The sequence below is a fragment of the Melopsittacus undulatus genome, chromosome 9 (assembly GCF_012275295.1).
Source record: "Melopsittacus undulatus isolate bMelUnd1 chromosome 9, bMelUnd1.mat.Z, whole genome shotgun sequence".
Lineage (NCBI taxonomy): Eukaryota > Metazoa > Chordata > Aves > Psittaciformes > Psittaculidae > Melopsittacus > Melopsittacus undulatus.
Genome location: NC_047535.1, coordinates 39,159,652 through 39,180,602, shown reverse-complemented (window position 1 = coordinate 39,180,602; position 20,951 = coordinate 39,159,652). Strand labels below are relative to the sequence as shown.

Here is a 20,951-nt window from a genome sequence, read left to right as displayed (position 1 = left end):
CTCTTCGGCGCCGTGGTGACGTCACGGCCGGCGTCGTTGCCATGGCGCCGCCGAGCGGCCGGCTTCGGCGCCTGGTCACGTGGCCACTCTCGCCTTTCCTTCCCTCCTCCCAATCGCGTTTCCGTATCACCTGGTCTCGGCCGCCGGCTTCCGGAAGTGCGTCACAGGGCTCGGGCCTGTCGCCGTTATCGGCCCGCTCGGAACATCGGCTCCAAGGAACACCAACGGGAGCGGCGGGGCCGGCAGTGAGTGTGTGCGGGACCGGTAGTGTGTGTGTGACCGGTAGTGTGTGTGTATATGTATGTGTGTATGTGTGCGTGTGTGTGCGCGTGTGTGTGCGCTCGGGGTGTCGGGGCCGGCAGTGAGTGTGTGCGGGACCGGTAGTGTGTGTGTGACCGGTAGTGTGTGTGTATAAGTATGTGTGTGTGTGTGCGCGTGTGTGTGCGCTCGGGGTGTCGGGGCCGGCAACGAGTGTGTGCGGGACCGGTAGTGTGTGTGTGTGTGTGAGTGTGCACTCGGGGTGTTGGGGCCGGCAGCGAGTGCGAGGCCGGGAATGCGGGGCGGGCCCGGCGGGCAGGCCGCCGGTGCGGTGTGCGGCCGGGATGCGGCCCCGCTGCCTGCGGGTGGAACACGTCGGGGCCGGGCCGCGGGTGGAGCCGGGGCCAGGATCTGATGCTCCGCTGCGGGGCCCTCGCACGGTTCCCGCCGCCCTTCCCTCTCCGGATGCCGGGCGGTTTTTTGTCGGGTTCATCACCCCCAGAGGCTTGTGGGGGGTGGGGAAAGGGGAGCTGGAGGCGCTCGCTGCTGCACGGTGCGGAGCACACGGTGATTTCCATGCGCTGTGTGGGGTCTGTGCTTGTTCTGGCCCAGCCCGTGGGTCGGGCGTGCTGGGAAGCTGAAGGAAGAGATGAGCTGGAGTCTTGGTTTCTGATCTGTCGGGGGGATAAGGGGCAGAAGGTGATGGAAGTACCTGTGTGCATGGGAAGTGTTTCTGTCAGCTGTATTTGGGACACGAGGAGTGTGGAAGGATGAGCTGGGAGACGGCCAACCTGCTTCACAGCCACCCTATTCGGGTGCTTTTGGGTGCTGAGGACAGAACCAGGGGACCTCTTCCTGCTAAATGTGCCCCAGACACAGGGGGTGAATTACGTCTTGTGCACCCTCTGCTGTTGTTCCCTGAGCATTTACATTAGCCCAGTCTGGCACAGCCTTTCTCCCCAGTCCCCTTTTCCCATTCCTGAGCTTTCCCTTTCCTGTGGCAAGTGGATGTATTTGCGCAGCCCCAGCATGAGCTGTATTGAGAGCTGCTCTATGGCAAGACAGCATTTCCCTCTGATTGCTGTCTTGATCTCGTACATGCTGCAGCCACATGGGTGCTTGCAGCAGCCATGTCTGGACAGCAGAGGCTCAGCAGCAAGACCAGGCTTTCCCAGCTCAGGGGAGGATTGAGTAAGGTCCTGTACCAGTGCCCTGGGGGTTTCCCTGGCATCCACCCAGAGTGGCCTTTCACCATCACTCCCCTGCAGCAGCTCCCACAGTGCTGAACCCTCTGCTCTGCATGTCCCGGGGCTGAATGTCCTGCCTGGCTGTGTGTTTTCTGGTGGCAAAGAGTCAGAAAGGCTCAGGCCTATGGCAGGGGTTGGACCTGGGTGATCGTAAAGTCTTTCCCAACCCAAACCATTGTATGATTAGAACAGGTGAATGGGAATAATTTCCATTAATGGGAGTAGCTGCTTTGCCTGCACTCCTCCAAAACCCCGTGTTGCCCACAATGGCCTTGGACTGCAGTCAGTCTGGCAGCTGGAATTGGACAGAGCTCTAGGTTCTCGGGGCTTTTAGGAATCACTGTCACCAGCGCACCTGAGGGAGCTGAGCCCTCAGTGGGGTGTGAGAGCAGCAGGATTGTCACGGAGGAGGGACTGTAGCACACAGCCATGTGGTTCTCCTCACACCTTCCTGTGCAGAGGATGGTCCTTGCTCAGTTTGCTGTCACCCTGCCCAGCAGTTACCCTGTGCCACCCCGCCAGAGGCACAGGAAGGAAGGAGGCAATGGAGCCTCACTGGCCCTCCATGAAGCAGTTGCTGCTTCTTGTCTCCCGCTCCTCCTGGGGCTCTCACCCTAGAGGCAAAAGAAATTAAACAAAATACAGTTTCCCAAGCCCAAGTTTGCTTTCCGGATGCTGGGAATTGTCTGCAGCTGATCTGTTCTGGTGTCAATGGGCACTGGAGCTGAGCCACAGCGTGCTGCTTGTGTCAGACCCAGCCCTGCAAAGCACAGTGAGGGACCCTTCCCATTGCCTCTGCAGCCAGAGGTGCTGCTGCATCCTGGTGAGGCCCAGTGTGTGCAGCAGGTTGGGGATGGCACTGCTGTCCAGGGCTGAGGCCAGGCCCTTCCTCATCTCCAGGTTGTTTTGGCCTCTCCACACAGCAGTGGGAGGTGTCTGTGCCAGGCAGCTGGGTTGGACTCAGTGTTGAGCTTGTTGTTGGCGTCGGTGGCTCTTGGTTACGAGGGAGGGTTGGCTGAAGTGGTTTGGGCACAGTGCCTGGTGTGGGGTTGGCTGTGCCAGGGCTGAGGGCAGGGCAGGACCTGGCTCTCCTGGGGTCCCTTCTTGTTTGTGGCTACAACTCCATGTTTGTGGCTACAACTCCATGTTTGTGGCTACTTGCTGCCCCGAGGATCTATAGAACGCAAGCACACTGGGGATGTGGGGCTTGTGCTCCCTCTAACCAAGTGCTTCCCTTGGAGGTGCTTCCTGCCCCTGTCTGTGTCTGAGCAGAGCAGTGCGGTCTGTTGTAGGTCTAGGGGTGAGGGCAGAACAGGGTGTTCCTGAGGACAGGGAGAGAGAGGCAGGCTCAGTAGAGCTGGGCTGGAGCAAGGTGCTGTTTGGCTCAGCTCTGTGTTCTCAGACAGGAGCAGGGATGCAGGATGAGGTGTGAATCAGTGCCCTGGGAGCTGCTGCAGGGTGGGCAGGATCCATGTGGCCTGGCAACCCCCTGCAGACAGTGAGTGCTACCAGTGCCAGCAAGAGAGGAAGAAGCCTTCCCAGCTCTTTGCTTCCACTGCCTCCACCTCGAGTGGGACTGCTGTCAGAGGGTTGTTCCATCTCTCCTCTAGCAAAGCCATGAACACCCAAGGGAGAAGCCAGAGAGCAGGGCATTGAACGGGCCTTTGGGCCCACAGCTCAAACCCCCCAGGGGATCTGCCTGCAAGGGCATGTCCAAGGGAGCAGGGTGAGCACCCTGCTGTCTCCCTGGGGCAGCAGGAGCAGAGGTGTCCCGTTTCCAGGCCAGGCCCCGCTGCTGCTGTCTGTAACCCGGCAGGGAGATGAATACGCAAGGCACAGAGCTGCTGGTTGAGCTCTGAGCTGGTGGGTGGAGAGGAGGAACTCTGCTCCTGCCAGAGAGCTCCGCTCTCATCTGTCACAGGAGCCTGGCCGGAGCTGCTCCTGCTTCTCCCCTTTCTTCCTTCTTAGGGTGTTACTCACTCCTGCTCCCGCCCTCTTACATGGGGCACTGCTTGACTGAAATAGCCGCAGCCACAGCCATGGGGCAGCCTGACCCCACGGGCTGTATTTCGCACCCTGGGGCTGCCCCATGTCCCCACCTCTGCCTCCAGGTGTCATTACTGCCACCGGCGGCTCCTTTGGGCCAAGGTTTGCTGTAATGGGAGCCACAAGCATGACAATAAAAAAACCCCAAACCTTTCCAGGTTTTTAATGTGTGCCACACGTGGAAGACCCCCGGTTGTATGTTGGGAGCTCTGACAGGCCCATGTTTTTGGCAGTAAGTGTGGTAACAGCTGTGATGAGGTAGGTTTCCTCACCCAGCGCTGCTTGTGGCTTCCCATCAGTGCCACAGCAAAGGTCGTGTGAGGGCACTGGCCTGGGGCACAGCGTGGATCTTGATGCTGTTGGGTCTTCTCCATCTCCTCCTCCTGCCATGCTCGCTCTCTGCTCTCTTTAGGCCACCAGTTCCTTGCCAGAGGGTTTGACCACAGAGAGTCGCCAAGATAGCTGGGCCAGGAAGAAAACGTCGCAACCCTGACCCAGACTCCATCACCGACCCCGGCGGGCCGTTTGTGTCCTCCAAACGGCTGAAGATGTCCAGCAGCACCAATGCCCCCGGCCAGAGGAGGGTATCTCGGGGCTTGGATGATGCTGCCAACAAGAAGAAGCAGAAGGATCGAGCCAACCAGGAGAGCAAGGAAGGTGAGAGCCCCACGGCAGTGCTGTGGGGAGCAGGCCCTTGGTTTCTCAGCCCCGCAGCCATCTGCTGCTGCATAAGCAGATTTAACTAAGCACTTCCTGCAGCTTATGGTAACCCGAGTGATGTGGGATCCTCTTCTGCACACTGTCCTCTCTGGACCTGTAACCTCCTTCCTTTGAGCACTACTTAGCCCCAGCTGTGTGAGGAACATTGGGCCTGTGGCTTTGTTAGCTTAAGCCTGAAGTTGGCCTTAGTGGTTGTTTTTAGTCTTGCTTTTGGCTGGGTTGAGCTGCCCTGATCCAGAGTTGAGTGGGGCTGAAGCTTTTGGGTGCTGCTGTAGCTGGAAGTGCAGGATCCCATGGGATTGCTGAGGCCAGATGCAGGGCCTCTGGGTGGGGCTGGTGCGTTAGCTTCTGTGTCAGGCCAAGGTGTGGCTTCAGTGGCATTGTTGCTGGGGAGTCATTCCCTCTGTGTGTGTGGTGCCAAAAGTGACGCTTCAGGTGTACTGAATGCCTGCGGGCAGGATGCAGGCCCTGGGAAATGGCTGGATTTCTGTGCCTGCTCCGTTAGGATTGTTGTAACCTCAAAATCACAGGGTGTTTTATAGGCCAAGGTAAATGAGGGCTGTGCTGGAACGGTGGCAATCCCTGATGTGAAATCCCAGGGTACAGAATAGTGCCTTCTCTCGCATGGGAGGTGGCTGCATCTCCCTACATCCCCTCTGTGCAGGGCCAGCAAGCTGTAGATCCTCTGAGCAGTGCTGCTGCAGCACTTCTCACACCACCAGCACCTTTGCATTAGTGACTGTGGTGGTCAGCAGAGGTTTCCTACTTGGTTCGTACCTGGTGAATGAAGGTGGTGACAGCTCTCTGGGTGCTGCAGGGTGGAGACCTCAGCTCCATTGCTACTGTTCCTCTGCTCCAGGATGAGGTGCTCTTGCTTTGAAGCCTTTGCCAGGCAGAGCTCACCACCCTTTTGGGAGTGGAGCAGGCCCTGAGATGCTTCTGGCTGTTGGAGCCAGTCCTTTGGGGAGCAGGGATTAGGTGTCAGGTCGGTTTGGTTCCCCAGCCTGATCTGGAAGGAGGTTTTGGCTGTGGGCATTGGCAGCTTGTATGGGAATGGAAATGTTAAAGTGCAGCTGGGTCACGTGGTGTTCTCGTTACAGCAGGGCTGGTTTGAGCACAACCAAACATAGGATTCTTTCTGTCATATCCAGGCAGGGCTCCTCTAAAGCTGGAGGGGCTGAGCAGAAACACACAGCCTGGTTACTGCACACACTGAGACATGCCTCAAAGCATCACTGTGCACTGCAGTGATGTATTGTGCTCCTACTGTGGTGCTGTTTAGACTGGGTTATGCTGATATGGCCCAGAGCAGCTGTCCTGGGGGCTGACTTGCTGTGGTGCTGCAGTCAGGGCTCTGGGGAAGTGAGAGGTGTGAGGAAGCAGAGGAGGGAAGTGAGCAGCATGTGCAGGATGAGAGGCCTGTGCAGGGGCTCAGGGGAGAAGGAGGTGAAGTGTGAAGTGTTAGGCATCCATACCAGCCCATGCTCTGAGGTGCCAATGACAGACCTGCCCACACTCTGCTTCTCTGCCCACCAGTGTCTCGCTCTGAGCTCGAGCAGGCTGAGGCTGCCCAGGAGAAGGACTCAGAGGAGGGTAAGTCAAGGTGTGCACCAGCTGCCAGTGCATGGCCATGGAGTGCCCTGTGCAGAGGGATCCGAAGCTCTCACCTTGTCCTTGCCCCATGCTGTGGCATTGAGCAGAACTAACCCGAGTGTTCCCTTGCTGCAGCCTTTACCTTAACAGGGTATGGCCTCCCCAGGGTGGAGAAGAGTGCTCCTTCTCCAGTGCACAGTGGGAAGGGCTGTCTGCAAGGAAGAGGCCCTGGGCACGTGGCAGGCTGTGTCTAACTTGGGTGACACAGTGCCACTGAGCACAGCCCTGGGACACACTGCCACCAGGATCTGTCCTGCTTGTTTCTGAGCAGGGGACCATGCTGGGCAGATAAGATCACAAGCCATGTCATCCATGGCTTGGGATCTGTTGGCTGGTTTCTGCTTGGTCTAGGCCTGCTCTGAGGACAGAGTAGACATCTTCATGCTACAGAGGATACAACAAACCTGGTTGAAATTAAGGTGATTTCAATCACCTTTTTGCTTTGAAGACATCAGGATGCCACAGGGCCAGACCTGGATCCTGGCAGGCACCAACAGAGACTCTGCCTGCAGCAGGGTGCTGCTGCTTCACCTTTGGGGTGTTCTTGGTGGGCCTGCCCATGTCTCAGCCCTGTCAGCAGTGCTCACGTGGCAGGGGCACAGTGCTTTGGTGACTGCAGCCAGGTTGCTTGGTTTGCATAGGCGAAAGGGAAGTGGCAATTGCTGATTGTGGTCAGAGTCCACTCGAATCCCCCAGAGTCATTCTGTGGCTTCCTCATTCCCTGGGAAAGCTGTAATTGCTGTGAAGTTGGCAGGAACTCCCCATTCTTCCAGCTGCCGCTGCTGCATGTTATGGAACCCACCAGCAGTGCTGCCTTCCTGATCCATCCAGTTCCCACTGGGATTCACCTGCCCTCCACAAGATGTGCTCTTGTTTGTGCCTGTCCCATGGGAGCAGGTTGTGAGTGTCACCTGCAATGACCTCCTTGAATCAAGTGTGCATTGAGGCTCAAGTTTCTCAGCCAAGAAGTGGGCACTGCAGGCTCATGCCCCAGTGAGTGGGTGACATTTCCCTCCCTCTTCCTAGAGCTGCTGCTGGACTGGAAGCAGAATGCCGGTGAGATCATTGTCAAGCTGAATTTGGGCAGCGAAGCTCTGAAAGTGGAGGATGTGGATGCTGATTTCACTGACACAGACTGTGTGATCAAACTACCAGGTATAGTGGGGGATAGAGAGACTGCTGTGCGTGTTTCTCCAGTGGGGCTTGGCACAGTTCTGGGCTAGGTGTGGGGCTGATCCAGGCAGACATAAAACCTTTCCTTCAGAGGCAATGCCCTGCTCTCAGCTGGCACAGCTTCAGCCAGCAGGCAGGGCTGGAAAGAGAGCAGTGTAAAAGAAGAAGGGTGCAGAGCTGGGAAGGGCAGGACCTGACCTCTGCACCAAGTGAACAAGTGCCCACTTCTGTGCTGGTGCTTCTCTGTCCCCTGCTCAATGGGATGATTGAGTCAGCCCTGGGTATCCTTTGGAGAAGTGACTGTACCCTAAAGGCAGGGAGGCACAGGGCCTTCCCTCTGGGAAGGAGGCCAACCAGATGTACAAAGAAAATCCATGGAAGCTGGCTGGAGCCCTGAAAGATCCTGGGGAATGGTGGCAACCTGCCTGCAGCCTCTTTGGCTCTGGATGAGTGCTTCCTTGATCCTTGGGGCAGGTGAAAGGAGGCTGTGAGTTAGGTGACAGCTGACTGGAGCTCTGCCTGAGTTGCTGGTCCCCCTCTGCTTGCAGATGGGCGCCAGTGGAGCTGTCAGTTCTTTGAGGAGATTGAGGGCTCCTGCAGCAAGATCCAGTGCAAAAAGGGCAACTTTCTACATCTTGTGCTTCAGAAGAAGATCCCACTCCATACCTGGTCTTCGCTTCTGGTGAGGAGGGGAGGATGTGCCTTTTGAGAGAGCTCATGGAACCCAGGGGAGCTCGGGTGAGGGTTTCACTCCGTGCTCATGGGGCACATCCTGCATCCATGTGCTGCATGAGGGCAGTGAGCCAGCTGCTTCTGTCCCAGGGAGGGGGGCATCATTGTACCCCTGTTTCTGCCTGCCCCAAAGTCTCCAGGATCTGGAGTAGAGCTCTGGAAAAGGGGAGTGAGGATGGGGGGCTGTCGGAGAACACGAGGGGTGCTGCTGCCTGGATACCTTCCCACTGTGCTGTGCTGCTTTTCACAGAAGAGAAGGAAAGATGGATCCAAAGAGCTGGCCAAAGGGGCCACGTGCTGGGAGAACGGGAAGGAGAAGGCTGGTTCTGCAGAGCTGGCCTCTGAAGAGCCAAGGGCTGAAAGCACAGAGCTGCTGAGATCCCGGCGGGAAGCCTCCAACCCCAAGCGTGCTCCAGGAAGGAGCGAGGCCCTGGGAGGGAAGAGCCCAGCCAGCCCAGGGACGCAGAGCGGCCCCAGCGCCAAGCGGGCAGTTTACCTCAAAGTGGCTCCCACTGAAGAGGAGCCCAATGCCAGAATCACTGGGAACGTGGAGCCCAGCAAAGGGCACAGCGGGAGGGCTGGGAGCTGCCGCAACGGCAGAGCCAGCCAGCCTGATGCACCCTCGGCCCTTGCGGACCTTGCCGTGCCACTGGAGAAGGTACCCAAGGACACCTCTGCACCCTCAGCCTTGGTGCAGGGGATGCTGCTGACACAGGGACCCATCCCTGCTGATGGGATGGGCTCTGGGGTGCCATGGGTGGTGCTGTGGTGGAGGAGAGGGCAGTGTGAGAACCACAAAGTCACTGGACTGTGGTGCTAAAGGAGCTGATTCAAGGACAGGGGAGCTGAGTGTGGAGCCAGGGATTGACTCTCACAGCTCAGGAGTGACAGTGTCTGTTATTGTGTGTCTCTCTTGAAAGGCTGTGGCGCTGGCCAAGGAGACAGTTCCTATGGAGATGCCACCCCTCGCGGCTACCACAGAGGTGTTCCCCCACTGCATTGCCACCTGTGTGGAGAAGAGAGTCCTGCAGCCAGGCAGCCCTGCTGAGGCCCTGCGGGGCCGGGACTGCACACCTGTGCTGGGAGAGAGCTCCAAGGCTGTCCCAGTGGCCACCCCTCCCCTGGGCAGAGGAAATGAGAAGAGGGACTGGTCCAAGGATGATGTGGCTCTGGAAGCAGCAGCTGATGGTGAGTGGCTGGAACCAAGGAGTCAGTCTGGTCAAGAAGGTCTGTCTGGGACCTCTCCTGGGTCAAGCTCTAGTGCTGCCTCAGGTATGCCAGGAACATAACATCTCTCTCCATGGCTTTCCTCAGAGCCAGAGCCTTTTGTGAGTCTGACCTTTGTCAAGAATGACTCATATGAAAAGGGCAATGACCTGGTGGTGGTGCACGTCTACGTGAAGGAGATCCACAAGGAGACGTCCAAAGTGTTGTTCCGGGAGCAAGACTTCACGCTGGTGTTCCAGACAAGGTACAGATGTGCCTCTGGATGGTGCCTGGCTGCTGCTGAGCTCCTGGCTGTGGCTGGGCTACTGCTTTATTCACCTTTTCTCACTCATTTCCCATTTCTTCACAGTGACACAAACTTCCTTCGCCTCCATCCTGGCTGTGGGCCCCACACAGTGTTCCGGTGGCAGGTGAAGCTCAGGTACGGCTCCTGCACTGGGGCAGGGGAGCTGAGAGTGCAGAGCTGGAGCAGGAGCCAGTCCCAGCTTATGTGTCTGTGCAGGGAATGCTCATTGCTGTACCTGGGGGTTCTCCCTAACACCATGCTGCACTAATGCCCCAGGCCTGGGCTGCCTTGGCTCAGTGTGGTGGCTTGCAAGGGAGGAAATCCCAGCATCTCCTTGCCTGCAATTCCCACCCAGCCTGTTCTAGAGCTCTAGGGGACAGAGTCAGAGCAGCCTGTGTGCACTCTGGGTGGGATGTTCTGCAGAAAGGTGCATGTGGAGCAAGGTTCTACCAGGAAATGGGCCCGCTATGTGCTCAGTGTGGCCAGGCTCGAGGGTTTCACCCTGCTTTGCCAGGGCCACCTTGGGATCGGTACTGGCTGGGTCCCTGGAGGCCATGGCCTCTCCTTGCAAAGGCTTCATCATGCTTGAAGTTGCTTGGAGGGGCATTCTGGGGCACCCCTGACTTGCTGCTTGTCTTGCAGGAACCTTATTGAGCCAAACCAGTGCACATACAACTTCACAGTGTCTCGCATCGATGTCTGCCTGAAGAAACGCCAGAGCCAGCGCTGGGGCGGCCTGGAGGCTCCAGCTGCACGAGGTCTGCACCCTGCCTCCTTGTCTTGCTGCTGGGGCCATGTCCTCAGTGTGCAGTTGTGGGGTTAGAGAAGGACTGGGTGGGTGTGGGTGGGAGGGATGTGGGGTGGAATGAGTGCTAAGGGAAGGGCACTGCTGTTCCCCTTGCTCATGGGGAAGAGGGGTAAGAGAGCCTGTGTATGAGCATGGACTGAGTGCCTCAGCCCCCCCATGGGCAGCGTGGTGCTGCTAACCACAGGCCCACCCTTCCCCCTTTTTAAGGTGCAGTGGGTGGTGCAAAGGTTGCCATGCCTACAGGCCCTACCCCTCTGGACAAGAACCCCCCTGGCAGCAACCAGCACCCCCTATCCAGCAAGGAAGAGGCCCGAGCCAGTGACAAAGAGAAACCACGTGTGGAAGATGGGGGTCTGGATGGTGTGGCAGCACGTACAGCCCAAGAGCATGTGGCAGTGAAGCAAGAGCCACGCATTCCCTCTGTGAGTGGAGCCTTGCTGGGTTTGACCTAGGTGGGGGGAAGAGGGAGGCTGCTTGTACCTTTAATGGGACTTCAGCTCCTTGGCATCACTCTGGAGGCTGGCAAACTGTTCCTGCAGGAGGAAGCAACACTGCTCAGTTACAGCTGGCAGGATTAGGGGCAGTTGGCCTGTTTATTCCAGTTCTGGTGGGAGATGGTGTGATGGTTCCAGCCCTTTCTAAGGGGTGTCTTAGGCTTTTGGGTTCGCCTGGTGTTCCCCCAAATCAGCACCCTCACACCCACCTCTGCTTTGGCAGCCCAAACCCACCTGTATGGTGCCACCAATGACACACAGCCCGGTGAGCACTGAGAGCGTGGAGGACGATGAGGACGAGGATGAGAAGAAGAAGGTTTGTCTGCCTGGCTTCACGGGGCTGGTGAACCTGGGCAACACCTGCTTCATGAACAGTGTCATCCAGTCCCTGTCCAACACACGGGAGCTGCGTGACTACTTCCATGGTGAGCCCAGGCCAGGGTCCCCAGAGCCCTGCACTCAGATGGTGCAGCCGGAGCCCACACTGAGCTCCTGCATCTCTTACAGATCGGTCCTTTGAGTCGGAAATCAACTACAACAACCCGCTGGGGACGGGGGGCCGCCTGGCCATCGGCTTTGCCATGCTGCTGCGGGCACTGTGGAAGGGCACACACCATGCCTTCCAGCCCTCGAAACTGAAGGTAGGACTGCAGGCGGCAGCAGCAGAGCCAAGCAGGAGCTGCTGAGGGTCCTCTATGGGTACCTACCTACCCTGTTAGTGCCACAGAGGGTGAGGTGGATGCTCGTGGTGCAGCTAGGCTTTGTGTGTGGAGCAGTGATGCTGCTCGCCAGCCCTGACTATGTGCTCCTCCAGGCAATCGTGGCCAGCAAAGCCAGCCAGTTCACTGGCTATGCCCAGCATGATGCTCAGGAGTTCATGGCCTTCCTGCTCGATGGCCTGCATGAGGACCTCAACCGCATCCAGAACAAGCCCTACACAGAGACTGTTGACTCGGATGGGAGGCCTGATCAGGTGAGGATGGCCTTCCCCTGGGAGAGCAGCCCCAACATGGTTCAGTGTGTTGCTAAGCCCTTTCTCCCTGCAGGTTGTAGCTGAGGAGGCCTGGCAGCGGCACAAGATGAGGAACGACTCTTTCATTGTGGACCTCTTCCAGGGCCAGTACAAATCCAAGCTGGTGTGCCCAGTGTGTTCCAAGGTAGGACTGCTCTGGAGTCTCTGTCCTTGTCCTGGCCATACAACAGGCTCCTGACCCTCAGAAAGCACAGTTCACAGGGCAATGCTGAGGTGGCCCCATTGATTATGGCCCCGAGTACTTCCCACAACTGAGTGTGTTCCCTTGTCTGCAGGTATCCATCACCTTTGACCCATTCCTGTACCTCCCGGTGCCCCTTCCTCAGAAACAGAAGGTGCTGACTGTGTACTACTTTGCAAAGGAGCCGCACAAGAAACCCATCAAGGTAAAGGACATTATCTATTCTGGTGGGGAGGGAGCCTGAGAGTGCTCCTGGAGGTGCCCCAGGCAGCTGGTCCTGTGCCAGCAGGCTAAGCCTTGTGTTAAGTAAGGCCCACGCATGCCTTGGTGTGGTGTGACTGATGTGCTCTCTCGGTGGCAGTTCCTTGTGAGTATCAGCAAGGAGAACTCCAGTGCCATGGAGGTGCTTGACTCGGTGGCCCACAGCGTGCGTGTGAAACCAGAGAACCTGCGCCTGGCAGAGGTGAGGGTGCTCACGGGCTGCTCTTGTGGGTGCCCCAATTCCCACAGCACTGCAGGGAACATGGTTGCTGATAGTAACTTGTCCATATGCAATGTGCCCGTGGGATGGGACCTCAAAGCAGCCTTCCAGTATTTGAAGGGGGCCTACAGGGATGCTGGGGAGGGACTATTCATTAGGGACTGTAGTGACAGGACAAGGGGTAACGGGTTCAAACTTAAACAGCAGAGGTTTAGATTGGATATCAGGAAGAAATTCTTTACTGTAAGGGTGCTGAGGCACTGGAATGGGCTGCCCAGGGAGGTTGTGAATGCTCCATCCCTGGCAGTGTTCAAGGTCAGGTTGGACAGAGCCTTGGGTGACATGGTTTAGTGTGAGGTGTCCCTGCCCATGGCAGGGGGATTGAAACTGGATGATCTTAAGGTCCTTTCCAACCCTAACTATTCTATGATTCTATGATGGATTATCGTGGTTGGCTGTGTCATGCACAGGGTGCTGCTGGGCAGATCAGGAGGACAAGGGATGCCCATCCTCCCGTGGTGGGGTAGGGAGCTGAGCACAGCATCTCTGTGGTGCTGCTGTCCCACAGCTTGCTGTAGGGCTGAGGCTTCCTGAGGAGAGGAAGCGTGGGACAGCCCTCACACAGCCCTGCTCTGCTTTCCTGGCAGGTGATCAAGAATCACTTCCACCGCATATTCCTGCCGTCCAACTCACTCGACACAGTCTCCCCCACGGACCTGCTGTTCTGCTTCGAGGTGCTGTCCCCAGAGCTGGCCAAGGAGCGGGTGGTGGAGCTGCAGGTCCAGCAGGTAAGAGGGGTAACACTGAGACTACTTGTGAGGCTGAGCAGGAGGGGGAGAGCTGCAGCAAGGGTGACGAGCTGCAGTGAGCACCGATGCCCACCGAGGCTGCCTTGTCCTGCGCAGGTGCCCTTCCCTGCCCAATGGGTCCTTTCTCCTGCAGCGTCCGCAGGTGCCCAGTGGCCCCGTGGCCAAGTGTGCAGCCTGCCAGAAGAAGCAGCTCTCGGAGGATGAGAAACTCAAGCGCTGCACGAGGTGCTATCGAGTCGGTTACTGCAACGTGTGAGTTGGCTGCCAGGGAGGGAGGGTCTCCTGCTCGGAAGGGCTGGATGGGATTGTTCATCCTCCACCGTGTGGGATGGAAAGGAGCCAGTCTGGCTCATGATGTTCCCCTCATTCTCACTGTACCCCTCTGGCCTTGTGCTCCTCCCCGGGCTGGTCACAGTGCCGGGTTCAGCAGGGGCTGTATGTGTTACAGGGCATGTCAGAAAACACACTGGCCAGACCACAAGGCTTTGTGCCGCCCCGAGAACATCGGTTTCCCCTTCCTCATCAGCGTGCCCGAGTCCCGCCTCACCTACGCCCGCCTGGCCCAGCTGCTGGAGGGCTACGCAAGGTGAGAGTGCAGGGAAGGAGGGTGCCTCTGCCCCAGAGCCCTGTGCCTGCCCCACTCTGACTCCCACCTTCTTGCACAGGTACTCAGTCAGCGTGTTCCAGCCTCCATTCCAGCTGGCACGGATGTCACCGGAGCAGGGGCTGCAGCCTTTGCTCCCGGACAAGCTGGAACCCCTGCCCAAGAGCAGTTGTGCATCAGCCACCTCTGCCCCTGAGCTGGAGGACGGGGACAGGACTTCCAGCATCCTTCAGGAGCCCCCCCTGTCACCAGCTGTGCCTGAGCTGCACCCAGAGGTGAGAGATACCAGCACTGTCCGGAGCAAGGTTCTGGCAGCCAGGAGTTCCCCACTGAGCCTGGATTCGGGCTTCCCCGAGCACATGGAGTCGCAGGGCGATAGCTGTTGCGAAAAGGAGCCGTCCTATGAGCGAGCCCTCAAGCCAGAAGGTAAGAAGTGCTACGGTGCTCATCATGGCTGTGCCGGGAGCCTGGGCTGCCCCAGGACAAAACAGGAGCAATTCTCCCTTCTTGGGGTGACCTCCCACCACAGTATCTGTTGTGAGCTGGGTTTGGGGACATAAACGAGGCCCTGGGAGCTGTGTTTTGGCAGCACTGCCCCACCTGAAATGCCTTCCTACCCACGCTCTGCCTTGCCCTGGGGCAACAAAGCCGAGACCTGATGGGGCTGGAGCACTGTAAGGGGTGGAGAGGAAGGTAGAGGCTGGCAGAGAAGCCTCCCATGGGAGGGCTGAGCCCCTCCGGGCTGTGAGCTCAGCGCTTCCCTCCCCTCGCTGTGACTCAGCTGCACGGGAGCAGCCTCTCGCTCCGCTTGCCTGTCACGTTTTCCAGCCACTCGTCTGGGGATGGCAGCAATGTGCAGTGAAGGGGCAAAGCAGAGGAGCACAGCTTGCCAGGGGCAGGCGCCTGCTAAAAATAGTCAAGGACACGGGGCACGTGGTTGTGTCCCTGCAAGGCCGTAGCATGTGAGGTGGGGGTGGGGGCACTGGGAATTCTTGGCCCCTACACAGGGCAGACAAGGCAGTGCCACCACAGAGCTGTCCCTGCCTGCCCACAGCTGCCATCCCTGGGTACCAGCACACTCCAGACTCGCTGAGTGCCCGCGCCACACAGTTCTACATCAACAAGATCGATGCTGCTGCCAACAGAGAGTACAAGCTGGAAGATAAAGGTGAGCTCAGGGCCGTGGGAAGTGCCACCTTCACCCCTCATGGCCTCTGGCAGCAGCTGCCCAGCACAAAGTGAACTCAGATGGGATGGTGGCCCCCAGGCGGGATCTGACATAGGGGAGGGCATGGCTCCGCTGTATAGAGTTGAAAGCTCTTCTCTGGCATGATGTTCCTGCTGTCCTCAGCAAATCAATTTCCTGTATCCACAGAGGGTCTGTGATCTCTGAGTCACCTCTTGTCTGAATGGGATGCTCTCATCCAGTGCTGGTTATATAGGTGCTGCCAGCCGTATCCACTGCTGTTTGTGGGTTCTGCTGCCCTGGGGTGATGAACCTGGCCATGGGGTCCCTTCCTGGCAGCAGTGTGTGACTGCTGTATCAAGCTGGGATTAATAAGCATCTAGCCCCAACAAAGTGGCTTGGCCCAGCCTTGTGGGGCAGGCATGTGAGGTATGTGACCCCTCTGCAGGTGACACCCCCCTGGAGCTGACAGATGGCTGCTCCCTTGCCCTGGTGTGGAAGAACAATGAACGCCTCAAGGAATTTGTGTTGGTGGAATCGAAGGAGCTGGAGTGCATGGAGGACCCGGGCTCAGCCAGTGAAGCAGCCCGCGCTGGCCACTTCACCCTGGAGCAGTGCCTCAATCTCTTCACCAAGCCCGAAGTCCTGGCCCCAGAGGAAGCGTGGTGAGGACAGCGGCAGGGTGGGTTCCAGCCCGGGGATCCAGGCACCAGCGGGGGTTTCCCAGGAGCTGCCTGGACCTGCACACTGCTGCTGCTGGCAGGCAGGAGCTCTGGGGAGGCCATAAGCCAGCAGGGAGCAATGCCAGTGCTCCACAGCACAGTGCTGCCTGATCCTGCTGATCCCCTTGTGTGGGGGACCTTGGGGGTGACCTGAGGCTCTCCCCACACCGGTAATGAGCTCGTTCTTCCCCCAGGTACTGCCCCAAGTGCAAGCAGCACCGTGAAGCCTCCAAGCAGCTGATGCTGTGGCGGTTGCCCAATGTCCTCATCATCCAGCTCAAGCGTTTCTCCTTCCGTAGCTTTATTTGGAGGGACAAGATCAATGACATGGTGGACTTCCCTGTCCGGTGAGAGCCTGGGGAAGGGGACAAGGTGCCTGGGTTGGCACTGCCTGTGCTGCCATGCTAATGCAGGTCAGCCCCTGACTGTCCCCATGCCTCTGCCCAGGAACCTGGACCTGAGCAAGTTCTGCATTGGCCAGAAGGGCGAGCAGCAGCTGCCCGTGTACGACCTGTATGCTGTGATCAACCACTACGGAGGCATGATCGGGGGGCACTACACAGCATACGCCCGCCTGCCCAATGACAAGAACAGCCAGCGCAGTGACGTGGGTGAGCATCTGCCACCTCTCTGTCCCCAGCCGTGCTCCTTCAGTGGCCTGGCTCCTTGCTTTAACCCTTCTCTCCTCCTCAGGCTGGCGGCTCTTTGATGACAGCACAGTCACCACCGTGGACGAGAGCCAAGTGGTAACCAGATACGCCTATGTCCTGTTCTACCGCCGGAGGAACTCTCCTGTGGAGAGACCCCTGCCAGGGCACCCCCCGGACCACCGAGCCGAGCGCACCCCCTCTGCTGAAGCTGCTGCCAGCCAGGTGAGAGCTCACATCCCTTTCAGCGCTGTCGGAGCCCACAAAGCCTTGAACTGTGCCCATGGGCAGGGCCTGACCTGTTTCTGCCAGCACCCGTGGAGCCTGGCACAGCACCACTGCGGTGCCTGCCCCTCTTGGACACCAAAGAGCTTGTGCCAGCCAGGAGCTAGGGCCTGTGGTGCCCTGTTCTTGCTGTTAGCATGGGACAGTCTCTGCAATGAGGGACTATAGGAGAGCTGGTTCATGCTATCAGGGTGGGAGGGTGCAGGACAGGGCTCGCTCCACTGGTGTCTGCACCAGAGGCAGGCTGTGAGCGGTGTGGTAGGTGCTGGCTGCGCCAGGGAGTAGTGAGAACCTGCCCTCTGCAGCTGTGCTGCAGTCACGGGGGGAGATGCTGTGTGCTGGGGCCCAGCTCAGGGCCAAGCTAGGTGCAAAAAAGGCAAAGGGCAGCGCTGAGCCCGAGGCCTGGCAGCCTCTGCAGTGTGCTGCTGGAAACAGACCTGCCTGAGTGGGCTCTGTTGCCGGGCCGCTCGGCAGGGAGGGCTGTGCTGGCAGCACCGTGCTCTCGTGTGCTGGCGGGGAGGGGGCGGGCTGGTCTTCATGTGAGGGTCAGACACAGGGGACACGGCTCAGCACCCTCTTGGCCAGCCCCCTGCATCCTGGGCTGCAGCTCTTCCCTCCCCCGTGCTGGGTGTGTGGGGTCTAAGGACGATACTCAGCTCCACACGGCTGCACATGGGGCCGTCTGGGTCATGCATTCCTCAGCCTGGCGCTGATTTTGGCATTGTGGCTCTCGGCTGGGGACAGGAGCTGCCTGTCCTTGGAGCCAGGGGCTGTCTGGCAAGTTGGTGTCTGCCTGCCTGGGCTGCTCCTGTCCGGGGAGGCTTTCCATGTCCTGGAGCAGCTCCGGGGCAACAGGCTGCCCTGGTCATCCCATGCTGGCAGTGGGATCCTGCAGCAGCTCAATACAACCCACAGTGCTCCAGGGCTCAGTGGTCCCTGGCAGTGCTGAATCCCCATGGTGATGGGTGCACTGGATCCCCTTGGGGCTCGGTGGGTCCTTGGCAGGGCCAGATCCCCTCCGCAATGGGTGCATTGGATCCGGCAACGATGGGTGCACTGGATCCCGCCGGGATCACCTGGATCCTCCCAAAGAGTGGGTGCCCTCCAGAGACCTGCTTCCTGATTAACTACTCTGCATGATCACCGGCATGCTGTGAAGGGCCAGGCTGTGATTGGCTGCCTGCAGATAATCCTTCTGGAAGCTGGGCTACGATTGGCTGCCAGAGCATCCCCACCCACCCAAGCAGAGCTGTGACTGGCTGTGCTGTGACCGTGCCTCCCACTCCTGCTGCCCTGGCTGCCTCTGGATTGGCTGTTGGCTGGGAGATCCAGTTGAGATCACAAAAGCTGGGCTCTGATTGGCTGCTGCCTGCCCCCTCGCCGCTTGGACCCACCAATGCCAGCGCATCAAGTCCACCAGGATCCGGCTCCACTCCTACAGCCCCATGAAGACCTTGCTCTGAGCACCAGTGCTGCTGAAGAGCATCGCATCAGGGCGGGCGCGACAGTGCTGGTGCTGCATGGGGAGGCGGGCGGCTGGCTGGGCACGGGGCTGGGCTGGTATGCAGCCGCTGCCCCGGGGGATGGCGAGGGGTGTTGCCCGTTGTGTTCTCCAAGTGCTGACGCAGGTTTCCACATCGCAGGCTTCTCTGATCTGGCAGGAACTGGAGGCTGAAGAACAAGACACGCAGCTCGAGGCACCCCAAAGGTCTGCAAGAAATCCCTGGAGGCCTTGTGGCCAGAAGCGGAGTCCGGGCACCCCCCAGCACCCAGATGAAGGCTGCGTCAGATACTTTGTCCTGGCCACCACGGCCGCAATTGTGGCTCTCTTCCTGAACGTCTTCTACCCGCTCATTTACCAGACCCGCTGGAGATAGGCACAGGCACACAGCCAACTGCAGGCACAGGGCTCCAGGGCATGCTGCGGGGCAGCAGGACAAGCAGCCAGGAAGGACTCACCGAGGGAAGGGTGGAGCTGTCAGGTCCTGCCTGTCTGCTCTGCATCTCCGTGCCACCCCAGAAGCAGGAGCCCGTCTGCCTTCCCTCACCCTTGCTGCCTGTGGGCCAGACCTCGTGGCTACCTGCTGCTCAGGAAGGAATGTTGATGCTGCACATTGAGCACCTCCACTTGGTCCCAGGACAGAAGCAGAGACCTGCCAAGAGCCTGCTCCAAGGGCAACGTGCCCTGAGACAGTTCCTAATCCAGTTGTGCTGCTGCAGGACCCCTGGGCCTGGTGTGACTGTGGCTCCTGGGCCAGCCCAGTCCCTCCTGTTGAGCTTCCTAGTGGCATCTGCCCCTATACCAGGAGTATTGTGCACTCCACCCCCATGCTGGGGCCTTGTCACCGAGGGCTGCTGTGCTTCCCCTTCACCCCTGCTGTGGATCAGGGTTATCTGAGCTGGGGTGCCCATGGTGAGCACCCACCAGCACCGTGGGGGGCTCTGCCAGGAGAGCACAGTGGGACCTCGGTGTGTTAGTAAAGCCAGGTTTTCCAAAGAGCTGTGGCATCCCTGTCCTGGTGTGCTGGGACACAGGGGCAGGGACTCTGCACTGGAGCCACCTCCCTGTGCCTGGGGCCACTGTGGCACAGCCAGCATGGGGACTGTGCCCTGTGCTGCAGCAGGCTTGGGGCTGCGCTCCGCCTGCCAGTGCCATGGGGCACGTGCCGGGTGCGAGGAGCCCGGCAGCACACGGTGCCATGGGGTTGGGCACAGGCTGCGGCTCCCGTGCTGTCTGACATTGAGACGTGTTGCCCTTGGCGGAGCGTGGCTCAGGCTGCTCCGGCGTGTTTGGGTGTGAGAGGTGACTTCAGAGCCCTGTGACTTCCTTTTCCGTCTCCGTCGCTGTCCCACTGCCGGTGCCCTTGGCTGCCTCGGGAAGGATGCTTGGCAGGGAAGAGGCTCTCCTGTGTTAGTGCCTGCGCTCAAGCAGCGCAGCGGGAGCCGCCACCTCGCTCCTGTACCTCTCTCCCTGCACACGTGCCGCGCCGCGCCGGGTCCGTGCCGTGGTCATGAGGTGTCCATCCCGGAACAGTCGCCTCATTGTCTGCAGCTCTGGGGCTTGCCGGCTTCCCCCGCTCACCCACAGCGCCGGCCTCGTGGGGCTGACTCAGTGCTCGCCACCGGGGCTGTGCTCTCTGCTCCGGCTGTGGGTCGGGACCCACATGCTGCCGCTTGCCCTGCCGGGAGCTGGGTGGCCGGCAGGGCCCTCTCAGGCCTTGGAAATCCCCTCTGGTCCTGCACTGGCAGCCGGCCTCACCGCTGCTGGCCCCGTGCCCGTGCCGGGGCGTCAGGCTCTGCTCAGACTGGCCCTGGCCGCGGCAGCCCCGGGGGCACGAGTGCCGGGCTGGGGAGAGGCTCAGCGTGCTGCAGCCTGGCTCTCCTCTGGCAGGCAGGTACCCCCGGGCATGCAGGGGCTGCCATCACCTCCTGCTCTCCTGGCTGTACCTGCAGTGTGCGGTCCCTACACTGATGCTGGCATCCCCCGGCACGAAGAAGGGAAGGAGATGGGCGGGCAGGGTGATGGTCTCCCTTCTCATCCCCACCTTCTGCTTGCAGGGTCTGCCCCCGGTGCCGTTTGGATCCGGTCTGGCCCCTGAAGCAGCCCCGGCCGCAGAAAGCCTCCCCGAGCGCTTCGCCAGCCCTGCCGAGCGCCCGACCCCCTCCTACAGCAGCATGGAAGAAGTCGACTGAGCATCGCGGGCACTGCCGCGGGGGGGGGGCGGCCGGGCCGGGCACCGGGGGGGGGGGTCGGGGTTTGTCCTGCACTCATTAAACTCGCTCAACTCCATTCGGCTCCGCTGCTGCTGTCCCCTGACGCCCTCTGCTGCTGCTGACGCCCCCGGGCACTGTGTGGTCCTCTGCTGTCCCCCCTCCCCCGGGTGCTCCCTGCTCGCTGTCCCCACCATGGCCCTCAGTGCCGGGTGTTTCTCTGTGCGATGGAGGGGGACACCCGGTGTCCCCTCTGTATTCGGAGTCCGTTCGTGTACCCCGTCACCCGCTGTCATCGCCATAGTGCCTGATGTGCCCCGGTACCGCTGTGGCGGCACTGCAAATCTCAGTGCTCTACTGCCTGCTGGTGTCCCCCGGTGTCCCCTAGTGCCGGTGCGGCGGGACTGCAAGTCCCGGTTCCGTTCCGCTTGCTGTGTCCCGGTGCCGGTTGATGCTTCGGCGCTTCCACGTTCTAGCACGCGATGTGCTTCGTGTCGTAGTGTGCCCGGTGCCCGGTATCCCCCGGTACCCCCGGTGCCGGGACTGCAAGTCCCGTCAAGCCCCGGGCAGGCGTCACGTCCAATGGGGCTCGGGGGGCGGCGCGGCCGGTCGCTGCCTCCACCGCCTCCCGGTGCCGCGGCGCAGAGA

The 20,951-nt window shown here is 59.8% G+C and overlaps 1 protein-coding gene across 11 annotated transcripts; it reads left to right on the top strand.

Moving 5' to 3' along the window:
* The first annotated feature begins 153 nt into the window (after window positions 1-153).
* On the top strand, window positions 154-20,330 carry USP19 (ubiquitin specific peptidase 19). Of its 11 annotated transcripts, none has more exons than XM_034065885.1 (28): window positions 154-245; window positions 3,710-3,783; window positions 3,964-4,208; window positions 5,808-5,864; window positions 6,951-7,079; window positions 7,646-7,779; window positions 8,080-8,487; window positions 8,750-9,017; window positions 9,144-9,300; window positions 9,406-9,477; window positions 9,985-10,100; window positions 10,358-10,572; window positions 10,868-11,069; window positions 11,152-11,285; window positions 11,459-11,617; window positions 11,691-11,801; window positions 11,953-12,063; window positions 12,220-12,321; window positions 12,987-13,127; window positions 13,282-13,400; window positions 13,597-13,734; window positions 13,814-14,178; window positions 14,807-14,920; window positions 15,387-15,603; window positions 15,855-16,007; window positions 16,108-16,271; window positions 16,354-16,532; window positions 18,236-20,290. In XM_034065885.1, the coding sequence occupies exons 3-28, from the start codon at window positions 4,100-4,102 to the stop codon at window positions 18,467-18,469; spliced, it is 4,308 nt and encodes a 1,435-aa protein (XP_033921776.1). In that variant the 5' UTR covers window positions 154-245; window positions 3,710-3,783; window positions 3,964-4,099; the 3' UTR covers window positions 18,470-20,290. The 11 variants fall into 11 exon arrangements, with proteins under 11 accessions (XP_033921776.1, XP_033921775.1, XP_033921785.1 ...); XM_034065884.1 differs by having other exon boundaries at window positions 3,710-3,809; XM_034065894.1 differs by lacking the exon at window positions 3,710-3,783 and having other exon boundaries at window positions 8,083-8,487; window positions 10,364-10,572; window positions 20,151-20,330.
* The last annotated feature ends 621 nt before the right edge of the window (window positions 20,331-20,951 follow it).